Here is a 20,953-nt window from a genome sequence, read left to right on the forward strand (position 1 = left end):
TGAACCCCTAGGCCTCGAATGCTCTAATGCCGTCGGGATCAAAGAAAGTAAGAGTTCAGTCAGAGGACTGGATAGGAAAGGGTAAAGAGGGAATTAGGTATTGGATAGAGGAAAATTATATCAAATTCAGTCATTAACTCATCAAGCTGACCAATGCTAATGGATGAGTAGCCCCTCCCTTTAGTTCAGCTCGTAAAATTATGCTTACTAACAGCTGCACCACGGGAAGGTAGGGATGGGACATTGGGTATTTGTCCAGGTTGGTTCCTTAAAGCCTTCAATGGGAAGGATTAATGGCTCTCCCCCCCTGTATCCGACAGATACCCTTTTGCAGCCATTCGGGAAAACATTGCCTTTCATTTCTCAAGGAGAACTCCAGTTATTTCCTACATAGATTCGAACAATGTTTTGAATAAGAAGACAGACAGTTTCAGCATATCATTTTTTAATTTAGGTAAATAAATGATGTTGTAGCTGATTATTTTATTACTGTAATAACATTGTACATTTATAGTTTGTGGTGTATCAAATTACCAATAATGTGCTGTGTATCGCCTATAACATGCTCTGTGCATAACTGGAGTCTGTAAGCAGCTCTGCAGAGAGCCAGGCTGCCACATTGCGGTTTATATTCAATCTATTCACGCAGTATATATCTTTGTATCTGTATTTTCATTTCTGTTATTCTGTTGTATCATAGCCTTTTTACTGATTGTTGAACAGATTCAGTAAGCAGGAGCATGCAGCCGAGATTTATGAGAATCAGCCAATAGGAACGTATGTGAAACATCTGGAAGCTCGCAGTACGTCGTCTCTTTTCTTTGAAATAATAGACGGGAACAAAGATGATATGTTCTTCATTAATCCAAGTACTGGGGTGATCATTACCAAGCGACAATTGGACTATGAGCTAAACAAATTCTACAATCTCACAGTTGAAGCTACCAATATGGTGAGTAAAAATAATTCTGCAGTTATTAGGAAATAAAGTATTTTTGATATTGTGAGATTCAGTGAATTTTTAGAAAATAAAGTTAATATAAATTGTATATTGTTTTTCAAGTACATAGTGATGTATAGGTATATGCAATAATGAACATTTAAAAATATCTTGTAGTTCTGTCTGTCTAGCATTCTATTCCAGGTCAACATAATACAAAACTATTATTCCATTTTGATACGAGAATTTTTAGTATTTGCATCCTATCATAGATGCTGAAACTTCTTAGTATTATATTATAGTCATATAAAACTCTTCCTTTACTTTCTGGGTACAGTTATTATTAATCAAATAAACTTAAAAAATTGCAAATGTGTATTTTTTCTGAGTATTCTATGAATGAACCATGATGATGATGACGACGACGACGATGATAACAATGACAATAATAACGATGACGATGACTTCTTTTAAACAGAAGTCTGCAGAATTGTTATTGGAGTGACATCTGTTGTCAGGAGTTGAGAATAGAGTGATGATGGGCTTGAACATAGAACTTTTCTTTTATTCATCTTTATTCTTGAAGAAATGTATATTTTGCGTGCAGTAAATCTACTTTTACTAAATGAGTTGCTATCAAAGATACTATTAAAAAATAAAGGCTTTAGACATTTGTTAAAAGTTTGTGTAGTCTATGATAATGAAAAAAATGAATGTTTACGTGAGTGTATTTAATTACCCTAAATTATAGCTCATTTACTTAAACTATTATGTGTATTGGGATATTTCATTTTTGATGACATGCAAACAAATGTTACAGGCCGGAGCAAAAGCACAGTGCAATGTTATTGTGCATGTGCTGGATCGCAACGACAATGCCCCTCGTTTCACACAGCCCCTCTACACAGGATCTGTTAGTGAGGCAGCTGCTATTGGTTCCCTGGTGCTGACTAACACTAGTGCACCACTCGTCATCACTGCGAAAGACCAGGATTCAGAACTGAATGCTTTGCTCAGCTATGACATCATTGAGGCGCTTCCACGAAAGTTCTTCCACATTGACTCGAGTACAGGTAAATTCACTTTGAAAATGGCATTTAAAGTCGCTAATAATCTACTATTTACAAGTATGTTGAAATCCTTATTGCATATGTTTGTTAATTCATTTTATATCTTTGTATGTAAGTTACTTAGTCTGGTAGGTTTAAGAACTTTAGATCATTAGACTGTCCTGAAAAGAACTCATTAAATTAGTTTGTCCATCTGTTTCTCCATCTTTCTGCCCGCCATCTAATATGATACTCTAATCATCAGCTAATGGCATGCCACTCTATTTTTAATGTATTAGACCTGGATCATTCCATTTAAAAAAGTATGTTTTTGAACCATGATGTCTCAAAAGTTACAAATATTGTAGTAGGTTATTTTGTATGTTCTAAATATGAATTTCACTATAGTACATTATGCAACGAGCCTATAATGGTAATAATTAAGACGCAAGTATGTTTATGTAACGAGCGCGAGTTTCATAATTTTCATACGAGCGCTTAATTACCATTATAGTCAAGTTTCATACGACTTTTTATGCTCGACCATATTTCTAACTTGAAATTATTCATAAGTATTCATGTTATTCTTATCTGACTGAGGAGTGGAACTGACCTTGTGCAATATCTCGTAAATTGTGTGATGTGCGCAGACGCGAAAGTATTGATTTTTTCTGAGAAACAAATGTCGACATTGACCTTGACATTGAAAAACGAGATGACAAATTGAATTTATTTGAATATTATTTACAATTAACGCTAATTATTATAGTAACAGAACTGACTATTTCAAATATACAGTAGGTGATTTATTGATTTATTGTTGTCTTTCGATTGCATATCCGAGAATAGTCGATACTTGCGCTTTCATATTGCTACAATGGTATTTTCTGATTGGTGGAACACCTGAACTTTAATGAATAGGTGTACTTTAATGAGGTCCATTAAAGGGTTGCTACCAGGTGTATAATTACTACATTTCGGCATGGTCGAGCATAATAGTACATTATGCAACGAGCCTATAATGATAGTAATTAAGAATCAAGTATGGATATTTATGAAACGAGCGCAAGCGAGTTTCATAATTTTCATACGAGCTTCTTAATTACCATTATAGGCGAGTTTCGTACGACTTTTTATGCTCAACCATATTTCTAACTTGAAATTACCGGTATTCAGATGTATACATTTTATTTGTAACTGACAAGATCGGAAGTGACCTTGTTCTAGGTCGTGAATTGTGAGATGTGCGCAGACGCGAAAGTATTGATTTTTTCCGAGGAACAATAATGTCATTGACCTTGACGTAGTCCCGTTAAACTTGATAATATTATAATATTATAACTAGACATCGGACTTTTAGGCACTAAAAATTGCAGTTTTAGGCGCCTAAAATAAGCTCAAAATTTGTAAAATTAGGCTCTATTTGAATGAAAATAGGCATTTTAGGCACATCAAGGTATCATACTTATTTCTTTCACTGAAATTTTTAGTTATACACTAAAATACGCACAAAAAAGTATGTTTAAACATTAAAAAAGAATACTATATTATATTTATAAACAGAGCTGCACAAATTTAATATATTGAAACTAATGAAATAATGATTATTGATATCAAGATTGCTCATTTTAAGTTATTGAAATTCAGTTCCATGCTCAGACTTTATTATAATTATCTGCACAGTACACCACCAGAATTTTTTCTAAATTCTCCACAGTTAACCTTTGCCTTTTGTCACTGAGAATCATTTTGAAAGCAGAAAAACTTCTTTCAACCGAAACTGATGTGAGAGGCGCAAATTTTAAATTAGGTACAATAGAAACATCAATACTTACTGGAACATTTACACTTTCCCCCGATATCACTCTTGATACTTTTTCCAACAATGAAAATCCTACATTCTTATTTAATACGTTGTCCCACTTATTTTTAACTTTTTTCCCAGTTTCGCCCAAAGCAGAATGTATGTTCACTTGAGCTTCCTTTACTATTGCTATTTGGCTACAAAGAGATTGTTTTTCACGTTCTAATTGTTCAATGCTTGCAGGTATGAAAGAAAAGTTTGATGTTATGTAGGCAATATCGTTTTTCACTCGTGAGTCATTCAGACAATCTTTCACTGCTTTCACACACGCTGCACTATCAGTTTCAGGTAATTTATCAATAACTGTGACCACTTCTTTAAAATACTTAGAATAATACACCACTGACTGAATCCAGGTTCCCCATCGTGTAACAACCGGCTGAGGTGGGAGTGGGATATCTGGAAAGTTCTCTCTGAATATTGAAATCCTGGATGGGGCTTTACAAAAACATTTTTTTGTGTTACAAATAAACGAATTGACAAGAGGAAATTCATTCCGGATTGTTTCAGAACCCCTGTGAAGGCCATGTGCTAGACAGGTTACATGCGTGAGGTTAGGATAAAATGTTTTAAGAAGTGGAGCTGCAGCAACCATGTATGAGGCAGCATCAATACAAAACAACAGAAATTTAGAATCGTCTATATTATCTGAGTATAAAGACTGTAGGCCTTTATTTACAAAATAAGCAATGGCTTGGCTATTCACTTTCGAAAGTTCCTTAACACATACGAGGTGTGGAATCGAAGGTCCATCAGGACTAAGTTTTCCTACTACCATATTTGCTATATACCTATTCATAGGATCTGAGGTTTCATCCACAGAGACCCATATGTAAGAATCATCTATATCCTCCCGAATGGAAGCTAAAGTTTCATTGTATATTCTGTCTAAGTAATTTTTTCTTAGGGTCGACTCAGATGGGATATTTTGTTTGCAGTATTTTTGTAAAAACTGTCTTAAAACCGGATTTTCAATAGCATTCCAGGGAATGTTAGCAGCAACAAACGCTCTGGTTAAATCAGCATAGAAATTGCTGCTGAGATTGGATGAAGTATGTTGCAGTTGATTTTTCTGCTGAGCTTTAGCCTTATGAGCCGCTCCTTGCACATGCTGCTTTAGGTGGCACTTCTTTTCTTGCGAAATCTAAAAATGTAAAGTAAACTGAATTAAAATAAAATCCTAATTGTTGTATTGCCGTATTTCTATCACAAAGTTAGTGGGTTCGAACAATCAAAATTTTAATGACCTGCAAATACTTTAACTATCGGAATTTAAAAGGTTAAAGTGTAGTGGTCTTAAAAAGAATTATACCTCAGGATAGCTCAGTCAATGTATAAATATTATAGGCCTACTCATTAAAATTAATAGCTAGAATTTATATATTTCAACTATTGTTACATACCTGTTTGCTACAAATCTTGCAGAATATTATTTTTCCATCATAAGTGAATTCTGAATATTCTGTTAGCCATTGCCGGATCAATGTAGATTTTGCACTTATATTTTTCGGCATTATCGCGTTAAACTTCACAGGAAAACGTCCTACTGCTCAAAACTTCTCAACACAAATAAGGTGAGGGAAAGAGCAACTGTTAACGAGCATTCAAATGAACCGTTGTTATTGAGATTCAATTGGACAAAAATACAAAGTTCCACTTATTGTTGCATTTCCTGGTAGTGTTAACACTAGGAGGGCCATTCTTTTAAATATTTTGTAACGGTTTACCCTACTAATTCGCAGTTTTACGACTTTTCATAAATATTTCAAAAACACTCTTTCTCCAAAAATTGTGATTTTATGACACTCTGAAGGGCAGTACAGCTAATCGGTTTCAGACCGAAAACAGTCATTTTTATAGTATAGTATATCTCTGAATCGGTAGCAGCACATGTTGTGATTGTTGCCTGCTTCAAAACTAAGGTTGGTTCTTTGTCGGCATTTATGCCTCCAAACATGTTAAATTCGGTGAAATCTATTGCGAGTGTCGTCAGATTCAAAACATTTTGTTTCCTTTATCAGTGGTTTCATGGTCGGTGTGAAGCAAACTTTCCACTTTTTAAATGCCTTAAATTTCGCAGTGAATGCATGTATAAATGATAAAAAGTAAGAGTAAAATGCGAAACTTTACAGTGAGTTAGGCATTTTTAGGCGAATATTAACAAATTAGGCTCTAATAACCGTTTTAGGGCATTTTAGGGCACTATAAAACTCTTTGAATACCTTTCAATTTGCATGAAACACAAATATTAATAATTATTTTTACTTTTCTCCTAAAGAAACAAAATAGGCATTTGCCCTAGAATCCGATGTCTGATTATAACCTTGATTATTGAATTCGACATTGAAAAACGAGATGACAAATTGAATTTATTTGAATATTATTTACAATTAACGCTAATTATTATAGTAACAGAACATAACCTTCTGCGACAGTATTGGGTTTCCAGCCTCTGTGACTTTTCGCTAATTCTCTTTCGATTGCATATCCGAGAATAATCGATACTTGCGGTTTTATAATGGTAGAAAGCTGACCTGTCATTGGCTGAACAGTTGTAACCTGAGTCGTCATTGGCTGAAAGACCTGACCTTTAATGAGTAGGTGTATTTTAATGACATGCATTAAAGGTCTGCTACCAGGTGTATAATTACTATATTTCGGCATGGTCGAGCATAAATATATTTATATTCTTCATAGTTTGGCAGCAATCAGCATTTAAAATATTGGTTTAGCAAAGAACAGGGCTTCATTTATTGAAGTTTTGTTACTGTTTAAAAGAAGATGGAAAAGTGATTTCAATGCATTTCGAAAAAGGAGGGCATAGTTTATAAATACCCTCGAAATGAAAAAAATGTATAATTTTTTAAATATTTACCCTCGTAAAATAATTGTTAAAAATATGGAACACAAACTGCAACACATTTTTAGAGACGAAAAAACATGTGTTTAATTCTTTAGGTTTATTGATTCCTCTGTGAAAATTTCAGAATGGTGACTTAAATACCATGCCAGTTTTTAATAAAAATAACTCACTGGAACAAAGGAACTCAGCAGGTAGGTTATCCCATCGTACAGAATGTCATCATTGCCGCATGGTGTTGTTTACACTGTTTCTCACGAGCACTGAAACCGCCACGCATGGCAAGCGATTCTCAACTGTCAGAACAAAAATTAATAATTTTATTAATTTAATTATTCATAGATTTTTTTTAGATACCGTCATAAAACTTGTAATTGTCGCAGAAAACTTGTCAGTGTTTCTTGTTATAATTGTGTATATATGTTACATACATATACGTTCTCTTTTTCTGCACTGTACCTCTCCTATCTTGTATCAATGTATAGTGATGAAAAGTATAAATAAATACATACATAATGTGGTAATAGAAATAAAACAAATTCAATTAGTATTGGAAATTGAAAGTACTTTACAAATTTGTAAACAACTGTGCAATAAACTGTCACTATCACTTGCTAAGAATGGAACTAAATAGAAATGTATGGGTCATTTTCAAACTTTGAGCATAGGAAAGCTCGAAAGTTACAATGGCTTGAAGCTAATAAGAACGTGCACTATTATTGAATAGTCTCTATTGTCATATATTTAGCATTCAAATCTATATTGTCGAACAATTCATACCAAAGGAAATAATAAAATTAACATTATGTGAGATACCTACCTTCAGTTTCTAATGTGAGGTTTTATATTATTTCAGGGGCAATTCGTACAGTGATGACTCTGGACCATGAACAGATCTCTGAATTCCACTTCCATGTAAAAGTATCTGACCTTGGGAAACCCAGATTATCATCTGAGACAGTGGCCAAAGTCGAGATTTCAGTAACAGATGTGAATGATTGTGCACCTCGTTTCCTACATTCTGTGTACAATACAACTCTTCTGCTACCAACCTACAAAAATGTTGCTGTTCTTCAGGTTTGTTAATATTGTAACTGACATTTTAGTTAGACTCCCTGCCAGCCAAATGACTAGAATATTGATTTTTTCTGTCAGGCTACATTTGCCTCTCAAGGTAATTTCTATTTTCTTTGTCATCATTTTATTGTTTATCTAGTTCACGAATTCATACCCAACTGAGACTGATAGTTATCAACAGTGTCATGTGCAATAAAACTTCTATTATTGCTGATACTAATGTCTAAACTGCAGCAATGAAATTGTTTAAATCCGCACTACAGAGAGTTCTGAAAGTTCAATCTGATTATATCAATCGTCTAATTCAAAAGTGCGACAACTCAAAAAAACAAGTTTTGAGATATCTTCAGTTGAAAGTTTCAAATAAATCACTTAGAAAGGAACAGAGTTCTGGTTCATAACCACGACAATTAGAAATGAGTCAGTATTCAGGACGAGTATATCACAATCTTCCAGTTCATTATTAATACATTTCGAAATTTACTAATAATGAATTAGTAAAGTCCATAGTTATAATTACTTCTAAAGCAGTTTATTTAGTTTTTTTTTTTTTCTTTTTGGTTGTAAATATGATTTATCTCAAGACTGAATCGGAAAGAGCTCCGAAAGGGGTTTTCAGTAGTATAAATAGCTAAAAAATGGCAATTTTTGAGTTGTCGCACTTTTGAACTGGACGATCGATATACGAACATGATTTCGTATAGAGTATAAAAAATAGTATGTACAAGCCATGGAGTTATGAAAGAGGCAGGAAGATAGAGTTACTATGCATTTTGGCTCTTGATATTAGAAGGAGATTATATGCCTAGCATGACTCCAGAAAAAAAAAAAAACATGAAACTAAATTTTCTAGAAAGTTGTGTCATTCTGAAAGTTATGGCAAGATGAAAAATCCTACTTTCACCTTGGGATTGAATTTGGGTTCTTCCAGAGCACAATCTGTCACTTTATAGGTTATAACTTTGTACAAAATGGCATACTAGAAAGTATGATTTGGACTAAATTAATGAAATACCTATATTTAATTCATTAGATTTCCTCAAGTATTTGCTCTCAAGATCACATTGAGCAGCAGGATAAATCTGACAAAATGCAGTAATTAAAATGTATGACTCGAGAAAACACCATTAAATTTAATATGACCATTGAACTCTTTATTATAGCATGCACAGGTTTATTTCCAATCTCAAAATTTTAATTTCTAAGAAATTAATATTTCTAGATCTTTCTACTATTTTCTTACACATTAGACTTTACTTGAAGCATAAATGTAACAACCTTTATTGATTCCATGATAATTACGATTCATTTGCGCAATTGATTCCCCAGTATTTGAACCATGTACAATATGAAACACTGAATATGTGACCTGAGATGTTTTTGAGTTCACAGACTAATATCATACAGTCACGAAGCTTGAGGTGATTTTTTGCATTTCTAATGATACAGCACTCCAAGCGGTTAGCAACTGAGAGTACTAGGAACAGTAGACTGTGCCGGTACTATTTTGCATTGTCTGTGATGAGGCGATAGAAGCAATCCTAATGGCTAACTAAAGTTAAACTGTCATTGGATGCATATTCCCTACGTATTGAGCTTCGTGACTGTATGTATTAAACTGTGATGATATCATTTTTGTTGGTCATATGACTGGTACTGGTATGCGAGCCAGCAAAAATGATGATATTAGTAGCATTTCTGCAATAGCTGAATTTTGTGGCAGTAAATAGCATTTGACGTTTTGTATGAGTGACAATAGTATACTGAATTACTGGCTTTTAAAAACAACACAACTATAAAAAGAAACACATTTATTGTAAATTGTCATTCTAATTAATTTTTAGTAACTGTAAATTAAGTATATATATAACAAAATATAAATAATTGTAACCCTAACATACTTTGTAAAATAGGATTCTCTATTACAGTGGGTAATTTAGGTACTTGTGTAGTTTCTTGCCATGCTATAGATATCCATGTAGGTTAGTAGACCTATACTATAGAGACCTCTAGCGATCATAATTACAAAATAACTATGATTTCAAAACAATTGACAATAAACTAATGTCTGTTATTTAGTCCACAAAAGTACAATTAAAGTGGATTACATAAAGGTTATTCAACTGATATAGATGAATGATGTAATAGTAAAATGTGAATTATTATCAACCAATATACTTGTTAAATATCAACAATTGTTTCTCTTTATTTTAATTTCAAAGCTAATGTGTAATATTTTTTATCTCAAAATGCAGGTAAATGCTACTGACCCCGATTCATCTGTTGGCACAACACTGCGGTACGACATAATTGACGGAAATATAGGAAACGTGTTTGCAATAGATGCCAGCACTGGAGTCATCACTGTTGTGGAACCTGAAAACATCAAACCCTTCCCGAAACTCCAATTACGTGTATCTGACGGGAAATTCTCCAGTGTAGCCAAAGTGAATATCCGAGTAGAAAATTCTGAGAACTCTGGCCTAAACTTCCAGAAAAGTGTATATACAGGGACCATTTTAGAGAACTCAACCAAAGTGATGACTGTAGCTGTCGTGAACGTATTGGGAAGTGCCTTGAATGAACATGTGATATTCAGCATTCTTAATCCAACTGACATGTTTGAGATCGGATCTACATCTGGAGCAATCAGAACTACAGGACAGAGGTTTGACAGAGAAGTCCAGGATAAATATGAGCTTATTGTTGAGGTAAGTTGAATCTATGTAGCTATTTGAATATTATTATATCCTATTCACCATTCTTGCTCAGTAAAAAGTAAAATCAACCCCATGACAGGCTAAATCGACCCAGAGGGTGGCAAGAGATTAAGGCTTCCACCTTTAAAGACAATCGGTATTTAATGTCAGTAGAAATGTCAGTCCTACATGCCCGTCGCCTTTACCCACAAGGAAATACCACTGGTACTCATTTCTGTTAGAGGCTGAGTAGACTGTAGTTTAAATAGGAACATTCAAGTTGCAGAAACCTGCAAAAAAGTATTCTCATTAATCCACTCATTTAGGCGATAGAAGAATTTCCTACCCTTTTCCATGAAAAAAATGTTAGTGCAAACACTCGTAATGTCCCACTTCGATTACTGTGATATTCTGTTTACTGACCTAAGCGTTACTTCGGCCCAGAGACTACAATGTGTTCATAATATGTGCGTCCGTTTCGTCTGCAATATTCGCCGGGCTGATCACGTAACACCATCCCTCGAAATGTTGTCCTGGCTCCGTCTAGAAGATCGTAGGAAAATCCACTGTCTTTCCCTTCTTTTTCACATATTGCATTTCTCCACTCCTGTTTATCTTGCGTCTCGTTTTCAAAATTTATCCACCCATCATAACCTAGATACACGATCACAACACTCCTCAATATTATCCATTCCCTCCCACCGAACATCCTCATATTCATCTTCTTTCACTGTGGCTGTTCCTCGACTTTGGAATTCCCTACCGAGTAATGTCAGAGACTGTCAGATATCAAACCAATTTAAGGATAGACTAACGAAATGTTTTTCTAACAATTCTTGTTAACAATAATAGCTGTTTCAGGTTTCTCAACGTTTAATGGTTATATATATCACAGATAAATATCTAAATTATCTCATTATTATTATTATTATTATTATTATTATTATTATTATTATTATTATTATCATCATCATCATCATCATCATCATCATCATCATCACTATTTCTTACCAATGTTTATTATTGTCACACTAACATTACTTATCCAACTTTCATGTTGTTTTATGTTGTTGTTTTCTAATGCCAGGCGTTTGACAATAAAGTCATTTGACCTCTTGCACTCCAATATTTTTCAAAGATATTATCATGACCAGCCAATGAAGCACAGATTTTGAGGTGTTCCGAATCCATTTCTTGGTTTGAGTTGCACAGTGGGCAGTTAGGGGACTGATATATTCCAATTCTATGCAGGTGTTTAGCCAAACAATCATGGCCTGTTGCCAATCTAAATGCAGCTACAGACGATTTTCGTGGTAAATCGGGAATTAACTGTGGATTTTGCTGCAGAGAGTTCTATTTTTTCTCTTGGGATTGTGTTATCAAATTTTGTTTGTTGAAGTCTAAATATGTAGATTTAATAAATCTCTTCACAGGGTAATATGTAGATTCATGTTGTTTTATGGTCTAGATATTAATGTAATAACTATGTAAGCAATTGTATTCAATTAGAATTAGAATCTGGCTGGGCAGAAGAGAAAGCCTACTGGCCTTAGCTCTGCCAGATTAAATAAATAAATAAATAATAATAATAATAATAATAATAATAATAATTATTATTATTATTATTATTATTATTATTATTATTATTATTATTATTATTATTATTATTATTATTATTATATTTTTATACTATACTGTTTACCCTCTGATTGAGGTTCTGGCTGATATATATATATATATATATATATATATTATCAGGCAGTACATCTCACTTGGCGATATGTGTCAGAGAAAGAACAATTGTTTGTATACATCTGAAGTTTGATTAGTGTAATATGTAGGTAGTCGGCAATGTATGCAATGGAGGGGGAAAGGAACTGGCAACCCTACCCCGTTATCTCTTGGGCTAGTTGCCCAATAAGTGGTGCCTTCTTGATATCACTTGTGAGGTTCAGACTTGTCTTCGGACAGTTGACTAAACAACTATACTGTTATAATAATTGTGTAAAATATAATTCATATGTGCAAGTACAATAGTGTAGATATAAATAAAAACTCATGTGTGCTCAGCCAATAGTATAAGTTAATTGCTTTTTTAAATCAATAGAAGTTTTATTACTTGACAGGCTCGCAGTGATGATGCCAGAGGAGAACGGCCTAAAGTTGCTCATGTGATGGTGAATGTGACAATTCTGGATATCAACGATAATTGTCCCATGTTCGTGAACCTGCCTTACTATGCTGTTGTGTCTGTCGATGCTCAGAAAGGAGATATAATAACGAAGGTGAGTATGAAGGATAAGGGAAAAATTCCTACAGATATTGTGAAGGTATGTGCATTCTATTGCTGATGGTTTTGCTGTTTGCAGGTGCATGCCGTCGACATGGATAAGGGTGAAAATGGGGAAGTCCGCTATGAACTAATTAAAGGTCATGGTGAACTGTTCAAAGTGTGCCGAAAAACAGGAGAAGTGACCCTCAAGCAGAACTTGGAGGGTCATAATAGAGAATATGAGCTCATCATAGCAGCATATGATGGAGGTAAGAATGTACAGTACTATTCACTTTATTCACATTGGCTTGTACTGGTGAAATAACTGGTGTGTCAAGTTCATTTCAAAATAAAAAAAAAAAGAACTAGACTAGAAATAATATTGGATGTTATATGATAAAAAGTAATATGAAATAGTGATTGATTAGCAGTTGATTTGTGACGTACTGTACAATTTTTCGTATTTGATTACTTTGCCTCATACATATCCTATCCACCTCTCCTATTGTCTCCATTTTCATTCTCTGCCATCTCCTCATTCTCCCTTCCTTTCCCATCTCGTTCGCTCCCCTTCTTTTCCCATTCTTCTCCACTCTCCCTTTGTTTTTATTGTTATTATTATTATTATTATTATTATTATTATTATTATATTTATTTTTATTTCATTTTATTTTATTTTTTTTGCTGTTCACATAATTACTTACTTCTGTTTCCAACATGGTCAATTTGCACAGATGAGCAACTAGGCAATCTTGGCATAAATCAGTAACCTGTCTGTAAGTTCAGTCGGTAGAGCATTCGTGTGCTAAGTGAAGGATTCTGGGATCGATACCCGACCTCGGAACTTATTTTTCCCTTGAAATTATTCAAATCTTTACTATGATTATTGCATGAATAATTACTGTGTAGTAATAATAATAATAATAATAATAATAATAATAATAATCATAATCATAATAATTTTATTTTTAGTACAACATCAATCATAGTTTCTTGTTAATTCTTATATAATTGCAGTGCAGTTTGGGGGTACAAATATATTTTGGGGGTACACTAACGAAAAAGATTGAATACCATTGAGGTAGAATAAAAAAGTGAAGGAATATTATGGACAGTAAAAAATTGATCAATGGGTATTTAAGAGTTGTTAATTCATTATAAAAAGCGAATCTGATACAATGTTAATACAAATTAATTTTATTTCCTGGAATATATGTATATAAAGGGTGATTCACGAGCATTTACCGCAACTTACGGAGCTTCTTTCTGAAGATATTTTGAGGAAAAAATGTCATATAAACAAATGTCCTATTCTCAATATTTACAGAGTTACGTTTAATTATTTGAACACATTCCTGTGAACGATGCATGATCTTGGCCAGTGAGCAGCCAGCAGATAGCGCAAGCATATGACAATGTCGTGTCAGCAGCTATTTCACTGAAGAGATTCGTGTTCAATGAACAATGAGTCAGATTGCTGCCTTTGGTTGCGAATGTTGTGAGGTTTATTCCAACAAGCGGTTCATATATAAGTTCATGTACGAACCATGGATTATCTTATGTGCATGCGCTGGTTGGAGCATCATTTACTGTAGTCGCGTCGCTCTTCTTTCTGGGAGCCAATCATGTTGCAGGTCAGCTACATTTAAACGTGTGAATCTTGTCATTCGTTGCTGATGACGTTATGCACTAACTAAGGCTCGTTAAATAATGAATATAATCGTCCGCCATTTTGGTTCTTTTGTTGACGTTAAAAGAAAGCACACAAGGACGTTATTTGCTGCACCGTTAAACATTATCATGTCGTAGCTACTATGAGAATCTATTTATTGTCATAGGAGCTACGACATGATAATGTTTAATGGTGCGGCAAATAGATTCCTCATCTGGTAGCTCGGCAACGAAAGAACAAAAATGGCGAACGATAATACCTACCTAGACTTTATAGAGCCTTCACTTTCTAAGGCATAAGCAAAGAGGAGGAGTCACGCCAGAAACAACAGCAACGCGATTATAAATTCAGAGATGCTATAACTGTGATCATCTTTGCCTGAGAATGGGCTGCGTAATTATTATTGTTTCGCAGCTAATTCAAATTGGAGAAAATAGAATTTCGATAATTTTCTACAGAAAGATAACAACAAATATGGAAGATAAGAATTACGCTAATTCGATGTCGTGTACTGGGGGACTCCCTCATCTAAAAAGAAAAAAAAAATAGTTTGGTTTTTAATTATTCATATACTTTATTTATTATATTTTTAATCACTGTTGCATACTAAAATGTAATTATTTCAATACACATACTTTTCATTCTCTTTCTTCTCGGCGAAAATTTAAATTAAATCCCTTGTTTTATTATTCGTCTACACTAACACTATCCATCTTAACCTCATTGAACAGTCAATCTTGTCTTTCTTCAGTATCCAGGAGACGTTGGTGAGCATATGCGTAGGATGGCTAAGGATCTTGTCTAACCTAACAAACAAAGTCACAAACATGTGAAGAGCTACTTGCACGCATCATGCATGCCACTATGGAAATCATAGTTACATAGAGCGAGTGCAGTTCACAAGCGTGCACACAAATGTATCAAAGCAGATGGCGACATTTTCGAAAATATGTTGTGAACTCTCTAAGACTGTACATTAGGATGCAAAATTGAACTGCATAGAATCAACTCGATGGAAATGGTGTGATTTGTAATAATTGTTGTGATAAGTGCGTAAGAAAAATGTACTTGTCTAGTTAAAAATTTAAAAAAATGTTTGTACAAAGCAACTAAGGCGTTCACAGCACATTTTTAGTTCCAGAATACTAGCCAATTAAAGAAACGATACTTCTGAATGGTTCATTCTCTCTTTGTATTATTCTTTCATCTTCAAACTAAAGAATAAACGTATTTTATAAACAACTTCAAATTAGTGTAACTCTTTAAATATTGAAAATAAGACATTTGTTTATATGACATTTTTTTGCTCAAATTCCTTCAGAAATAAGCTCCGTAAATGGTGGTAAATCCTTGTGAATCATCAAGAAAATACAATAATAAATGAATTAATGAATAAACAAATATACATAAATAAATAAATGAATAAATAAGTGAAGAAAGAAAGGAAGGAAGGAAGGAATGAATGAGTGAGTGAAATTATGAAGGAAGGAAAGAAGGAATAAGTGAATGAATGAATGAATGAATGAATGAATGAATGAATGAATGAATGAATGAATGAATGAATGAATGAATGAATGAATGAATCAATATGTCATTAAATAAATAAAGAAAAAATAAAAATAAGTTAATATTACCTTACTTTCTCCAGCAGTATCCTTAACATTTGTGCCATTTTCAAGATGTTGAATAATATTTACTTCATTCGAAATATTCAGACTTGAAAGTTTAGTGACATGATGTCTTACCGTTATACAAGGCTGGATTCTCGTCACAACAACAGACCACGTTGTACTGTGTTCTGCTTTCTTTAGATTCAAAGGCATTCTACTATATCGATGGAGCAGTGTATTGCATTTATTTTTCACCAATAATGACATTATTAGTTAAAATACATTCATGGAAGTAACCTTTAATAATATGAGTAATTTTCATTACCGGTAACTCTGCTGCTTCACTAATATGATTAGATATTTTTACTAATATTATGAGCATTTACAGTAATAATTAATATTATTGACTAATAAGTACAAACAAAATGCCACGCAATAGGTTGCCTAGATTACTTAAAAATTGCACCCCATCAGGCACAAGAAACCAAGGAAGACCATCGAAGATACTCCTCGACATCAGATTTGAGATCAGAACAGGTCAGCAGTGGCCTAACTCCCTGAAAGCTACATGACGATGATGAATATTACGAAATCGAACACATATAATATTCGTTAATATTATTAGCTATTTATTAATAATATTAATGTATTAGTTTTATGAAACAGGCCTCTGGAGTGTGGTTTATAATAACTCCACACCTGTGGAGTAACGGTCAGCGTGTCTGGCCGTGAAACCAGGTGGCCCGGGTTCGAATCCTGGTCGGGGAAAATTACCTGGTTGAGGTTTTTTCCGGTGTTTTTCCTCAACCCAATATGAGCAAATGCTGGGTAACTTTTGGTGCTGGACCCCGGACTCATTTCACCGGCAATATCACCTTCATTTCATTCAGACGCTAAATAACATAGATGTTGATGCAGTGTCGTAAAATAACCCAATAAAAAAATAAATAATAACTAACAGTTAAGCCTATATAGTAACAATAATAACAATAGTGTTTTTAATTACATCGTTTGCATCATTATACATTCATTATATTTTATTGACATCACTGATTTAAATATTACATTTCAAATGGAGTTACACAAATAGTTTAATAGAATCAATAAAGTAATATTACTATTATATACATGTACAGTATGTTGTAAAATTACATATTCATACAGTATGTGTAAAAAAAAAGGTTAAGATGGATTACAAATGTAATCCATGTGAGTATTGGTGTCAAATTATGGCACGAGCACTGAAGGGTTAATATACACACTGATCTCTGAGATTACATGTGCTGTGAAGTATAACTAAGTCCATGTTTGCAGGCATCAGCCCGTGTTCAACCGAAGTACCCGTGCATGTGAAGGTGATCGATAAGTCGATGCCAGTGTTCGACAAGCAGTTCTACACAGACAGTGTCCTCGAGAACATAGAGCTACACTCCCCCCTTGCTGTCAGCATTCAGGCAGAGTCGCCCCTTGGGCGCAAGCTGATCTACAGCATTGTCAAGGGCAACGATTTCGAGGAGTTTGCCCTGGACTTCAACACGGGTAAGTGAGGACCATAATCCTGTTTCCATTGGACGAGCCACCTGGCCAATCTGCTCCATGCTGCATGACAGTGTAATGTAGAAAGCAGGCCTTTTTTTTTAATGTCATGAAAACAGAAAATGAATGGAAAGTGCATATTCCTGGTAGATGACATGTGTCATGAAAGAGCATTACATTTTCGAAGTAGACGTGTGTACTTACAAATATAAATATTGAAATGAGGCTGAATGATTGATTGTGTGGCTATCATTGTAGTTGCTTGCCAATTTGATGCTAATTGCAGAATTTGTGAAATGCGTAGTAAATCTAGATGTTTGGTCTTACCATTGATATAGGGCATAATGGAAAGGCATGTCTATGATGCTAAGCAAAAATGTATTTCTTGTCAGTGGAATTATCATGAATACGAATAGGAGGCATGTTGGCAGACATAAACGCATTTGAACTTAACTTGATATTCAGATTTATTTAACAGAATGAGCAACAACATATTTCCAAAGGCAATTTTAAATTATCGCCTGAGGGGGAAAAAGATCCATTGGCAGACCTCAAAAGAGGTGGACAGAAAACAACACCATAACAGACTACTCGATTTAATACTTGTCAAGTTGGTGATGATGATTTATATATTTTTGTTAGTTTCCCGACAAAAAGAAATAAAATTTACTCAGTGTTTCAGAAACTGAATAGACCTTGCAGTATTATGCATATCTAACGACAGAAAACTTTTCCCATCTTAGAAAGTAAGAGCAATAACTGTATGTACTAACAATTCACAAGTTTAAGATTACTATAACATTTGATACACTTAAGGACATAATAATAATAATAATAATAATAATAATAATAATAATAATAATAATAACAACAATAATAATTTTTTTGCTTGGTTATATAATGACACTGTACCAACTATATCAACTACGAGGTTATTTAGCATCGATGAGATTGGTGATAGCGAGATGAGGCCGAGGATTCGCTATAGATTACCTGACTTTTGCCTTATGGTTGGAGAAAACCTCGGAAAAACCCAGTCAGGTAATCAACCTAAGCGGGAATCGAACCTGTGTTCGAATGCATCTCCGAATCAGCAGGCAATCATCTTAACCGACTGAAATACGCCGGTGACTGATAATAATAATGATGATGATGATGATGATGATGATCATCATCATCATCATCATCATAACCATTTCACGTATAAGAACTAGGGGTCCCATTACAAATTCCAACGAGATATATTTTATAAGTGAAATTGAAAATTAAAATTGCCGCCACTGCCGAGTCCAAGAATTTACATTTTCTCACTAATATCGTTGGTGCAAAAGTAACTCATGCAATCTAGTGCTGCCATCTTCCGTTATTGATCCTGAAACTATAGCTCGAAATCGCAAAATTTCCGTTATGCTTAAAATTGATGAGCTCCGTATGGAACTTATCGTAATATAAGGTATGTAGGCCTAATATTTTTAAACCTACGTTTTTGTTGTATAATGTGATCGAGTGATAGAGTTCTGGTGAACTTTTTTCCAGAAAGAAAGCACTAATAATAATAATAATAATAATAATAATAATAATAATAATAATAATAATAATAATAATAATAAAGCCGCCATGGTGGTCTAGTGGCTAGAGCTCAGGACTTATAATTCTGTGGACCCAGGTTCGATCCCCAGTGTACCCCTGATTTATAACTCGTGTTGAGTAAGTCCGTGGTGTAAGTAACACGGGTTTTTTCTGAGAACTCCAGTTTCCCAGTAGTATCCCAACAAATCTCCATCATCTCATCTCATCACAGGTGTCCTCCTATGGCATGTGGCACACCCTGGGCAATGACTCTGTCGATAAATTGGTCTACACAACTGGCTTCATATGGGTGAATGACGAAAAGCCGAGTAGGCCTACCCGCCATTAGCAAAAAAAAAAAAAAAAAAAAATTATTAATGAAGTTTTTACATTATTATCTGACTTGCTGAATTATCCCATGAGATTCTTATTATGTCGAAATTAAAGAGATTAAACCCCCAGAAATGTGGAAGTAATATATAAAATTAGTCATATTTACAGAATCAATATCAGTTTCCATGTTTTCAAGACACATCACTTAGCCCCAGCAGTAAGGAAATCATTTTTTAACTGTACATTTTTTGCCGCAATAACAATAGTCGACTTTCAAAGTGTATGACATATTTATAAATTTTGTATATATTGGATACATACACAAAGTTGTAATTTTATTAATATTATTTTAATACTTGTTTGCGAGGTAATGTAAATAAACTTCTTCCTCCATCTCTTTTTTTACTTTGGTTTTACATGTGATTAATAGAGATCTGATTAGTTCTTGACTACAAAGATTATCTACTCATGTCATGTACATGCAGCATATACGTTAAAAGTATATTTTGTAGACATACTTGAAAAAGTAAGTCACATAAAAAATTATGGTTAAATAATATAACTAAATTATCCAGCTATAATTTTGTATTGTATTTGAAGAGAAAACATGATTTTGAAGTTTTACTAGGGTAATGTCAGTTGGGTAAATAGTTATAAATTTAAAGCAAAATTCGTAGCCTTGAAATCATAAACAGTCTATAAATTATAGCGCAAATATAATGTTAAATGATGTTATAATTTGTAACATTGCATTATTTTTTTTGTGACTTGTTTTATTTTCAAAGTTCATTCTTGTTTGCATATTACGAGTTATGTGCATAATTTTAAATTTTGAGACGTCAAATGTTCTCTCTTTAGTGTAAAAGGAAATTGACTAGTGCATCACCTTTACACTCAAATTTTCCCGTTTAAATCGTGACAAGTTCAATTTCTCCTGTCATAAGTCCTGTATTAGTTGAAATTTTCTGAACATGAAAGTGAAACTCTATTAAAACTGAAACTGAAGGAAGAGCTTCATATACCAATCCATGCATGATTCCTGAAGACATTAACCATATAACAGTTTAATTTCTTGACATGTTCGTTTAAGAAATTCTTGTTTTATTGTAAATTCAGATAAGATTTGGCATATAATTGTCTGAGATAAATGGACATTGCCGGAACTAAATTATAAATTAAATAAAAAAGAAAAACAGCAGGGACAACACTAGGCCTACATGTAATGACCACACTGATGATAAGGGATTGAAAATAACAGTTTTATGGACAAGAATCTGAAGTAAAAGTACATCACCATCACATGAATAAGCATAAAATTTTCTTAGCAACTGTAAGTAAATACATGTAGATTTAAATCAAATTGGCAAATATGGTCATTATTGTGAATGCTCTCTCATTGCATATTCTACCAAACTATCATGTGCATTTTCTGATGAATCACTGTTATCTAACTGATTTACTTCTTTTAGAGT

General features: G+C 33.7%; 1 protein-coding gene across 3 annotated transcripts in view; it reads left to right on the forward strand.

Annotated features, from left to right (window-relative positions):
- The window catches only part of LOC138710218 (fat-like cadherin-related tumor suppressor homolog), a 369,088-nt gene that overhangs the window by 233,615 nt on the left and 114,520 nt on the right, over positions 1–20,953 (forward strand). For all 3 annotated transcript variants that reach the window (XM_069840878.1, XM_069840879.1, XM_069840880.1), the window contains 7 exons: positions 724–952; positions 1,761–2,013; positions 7,570–7,790; positions 10,046–10,501; positions 12,616–12,774; positions 12,859–13,030; positions 17,358–17,582. In XM_069840878.1, the coding sequence (XP_069696979.1) occupies positions 724–952; positions 1,761–2,013; positions 7,570–7,790; positions 10,046–10,501; positions 12,616–12,774; positions 12,859–13,030; positions 17,358–17,582 (1,715 nt within the window). The remainder of the gene's footprint in view (positions 1–723; positions 953–1,760; positions 2,014–7,569; positions 7,791–10,045; positions 10,502–12,615; positions 12,775–12,858; positions 13,031–17,357; positions 17,583–20,953) is intronic.

Source organism: Periplaneta americana, chromosome 12, assembly GCF_040183065.1.
Source record: "Periplaneta americana isolate PAMFEO1 chromosome 12, P.americana_PAMFEO1_priV1, whole genome shotgun sequence".
Classification (NCBI taxonomy): Eukaryota; Metazoa; Arthropoda; class Insecta; order Blattodea; family Blattidae; genus Periplaneta; species Periplaneta americana.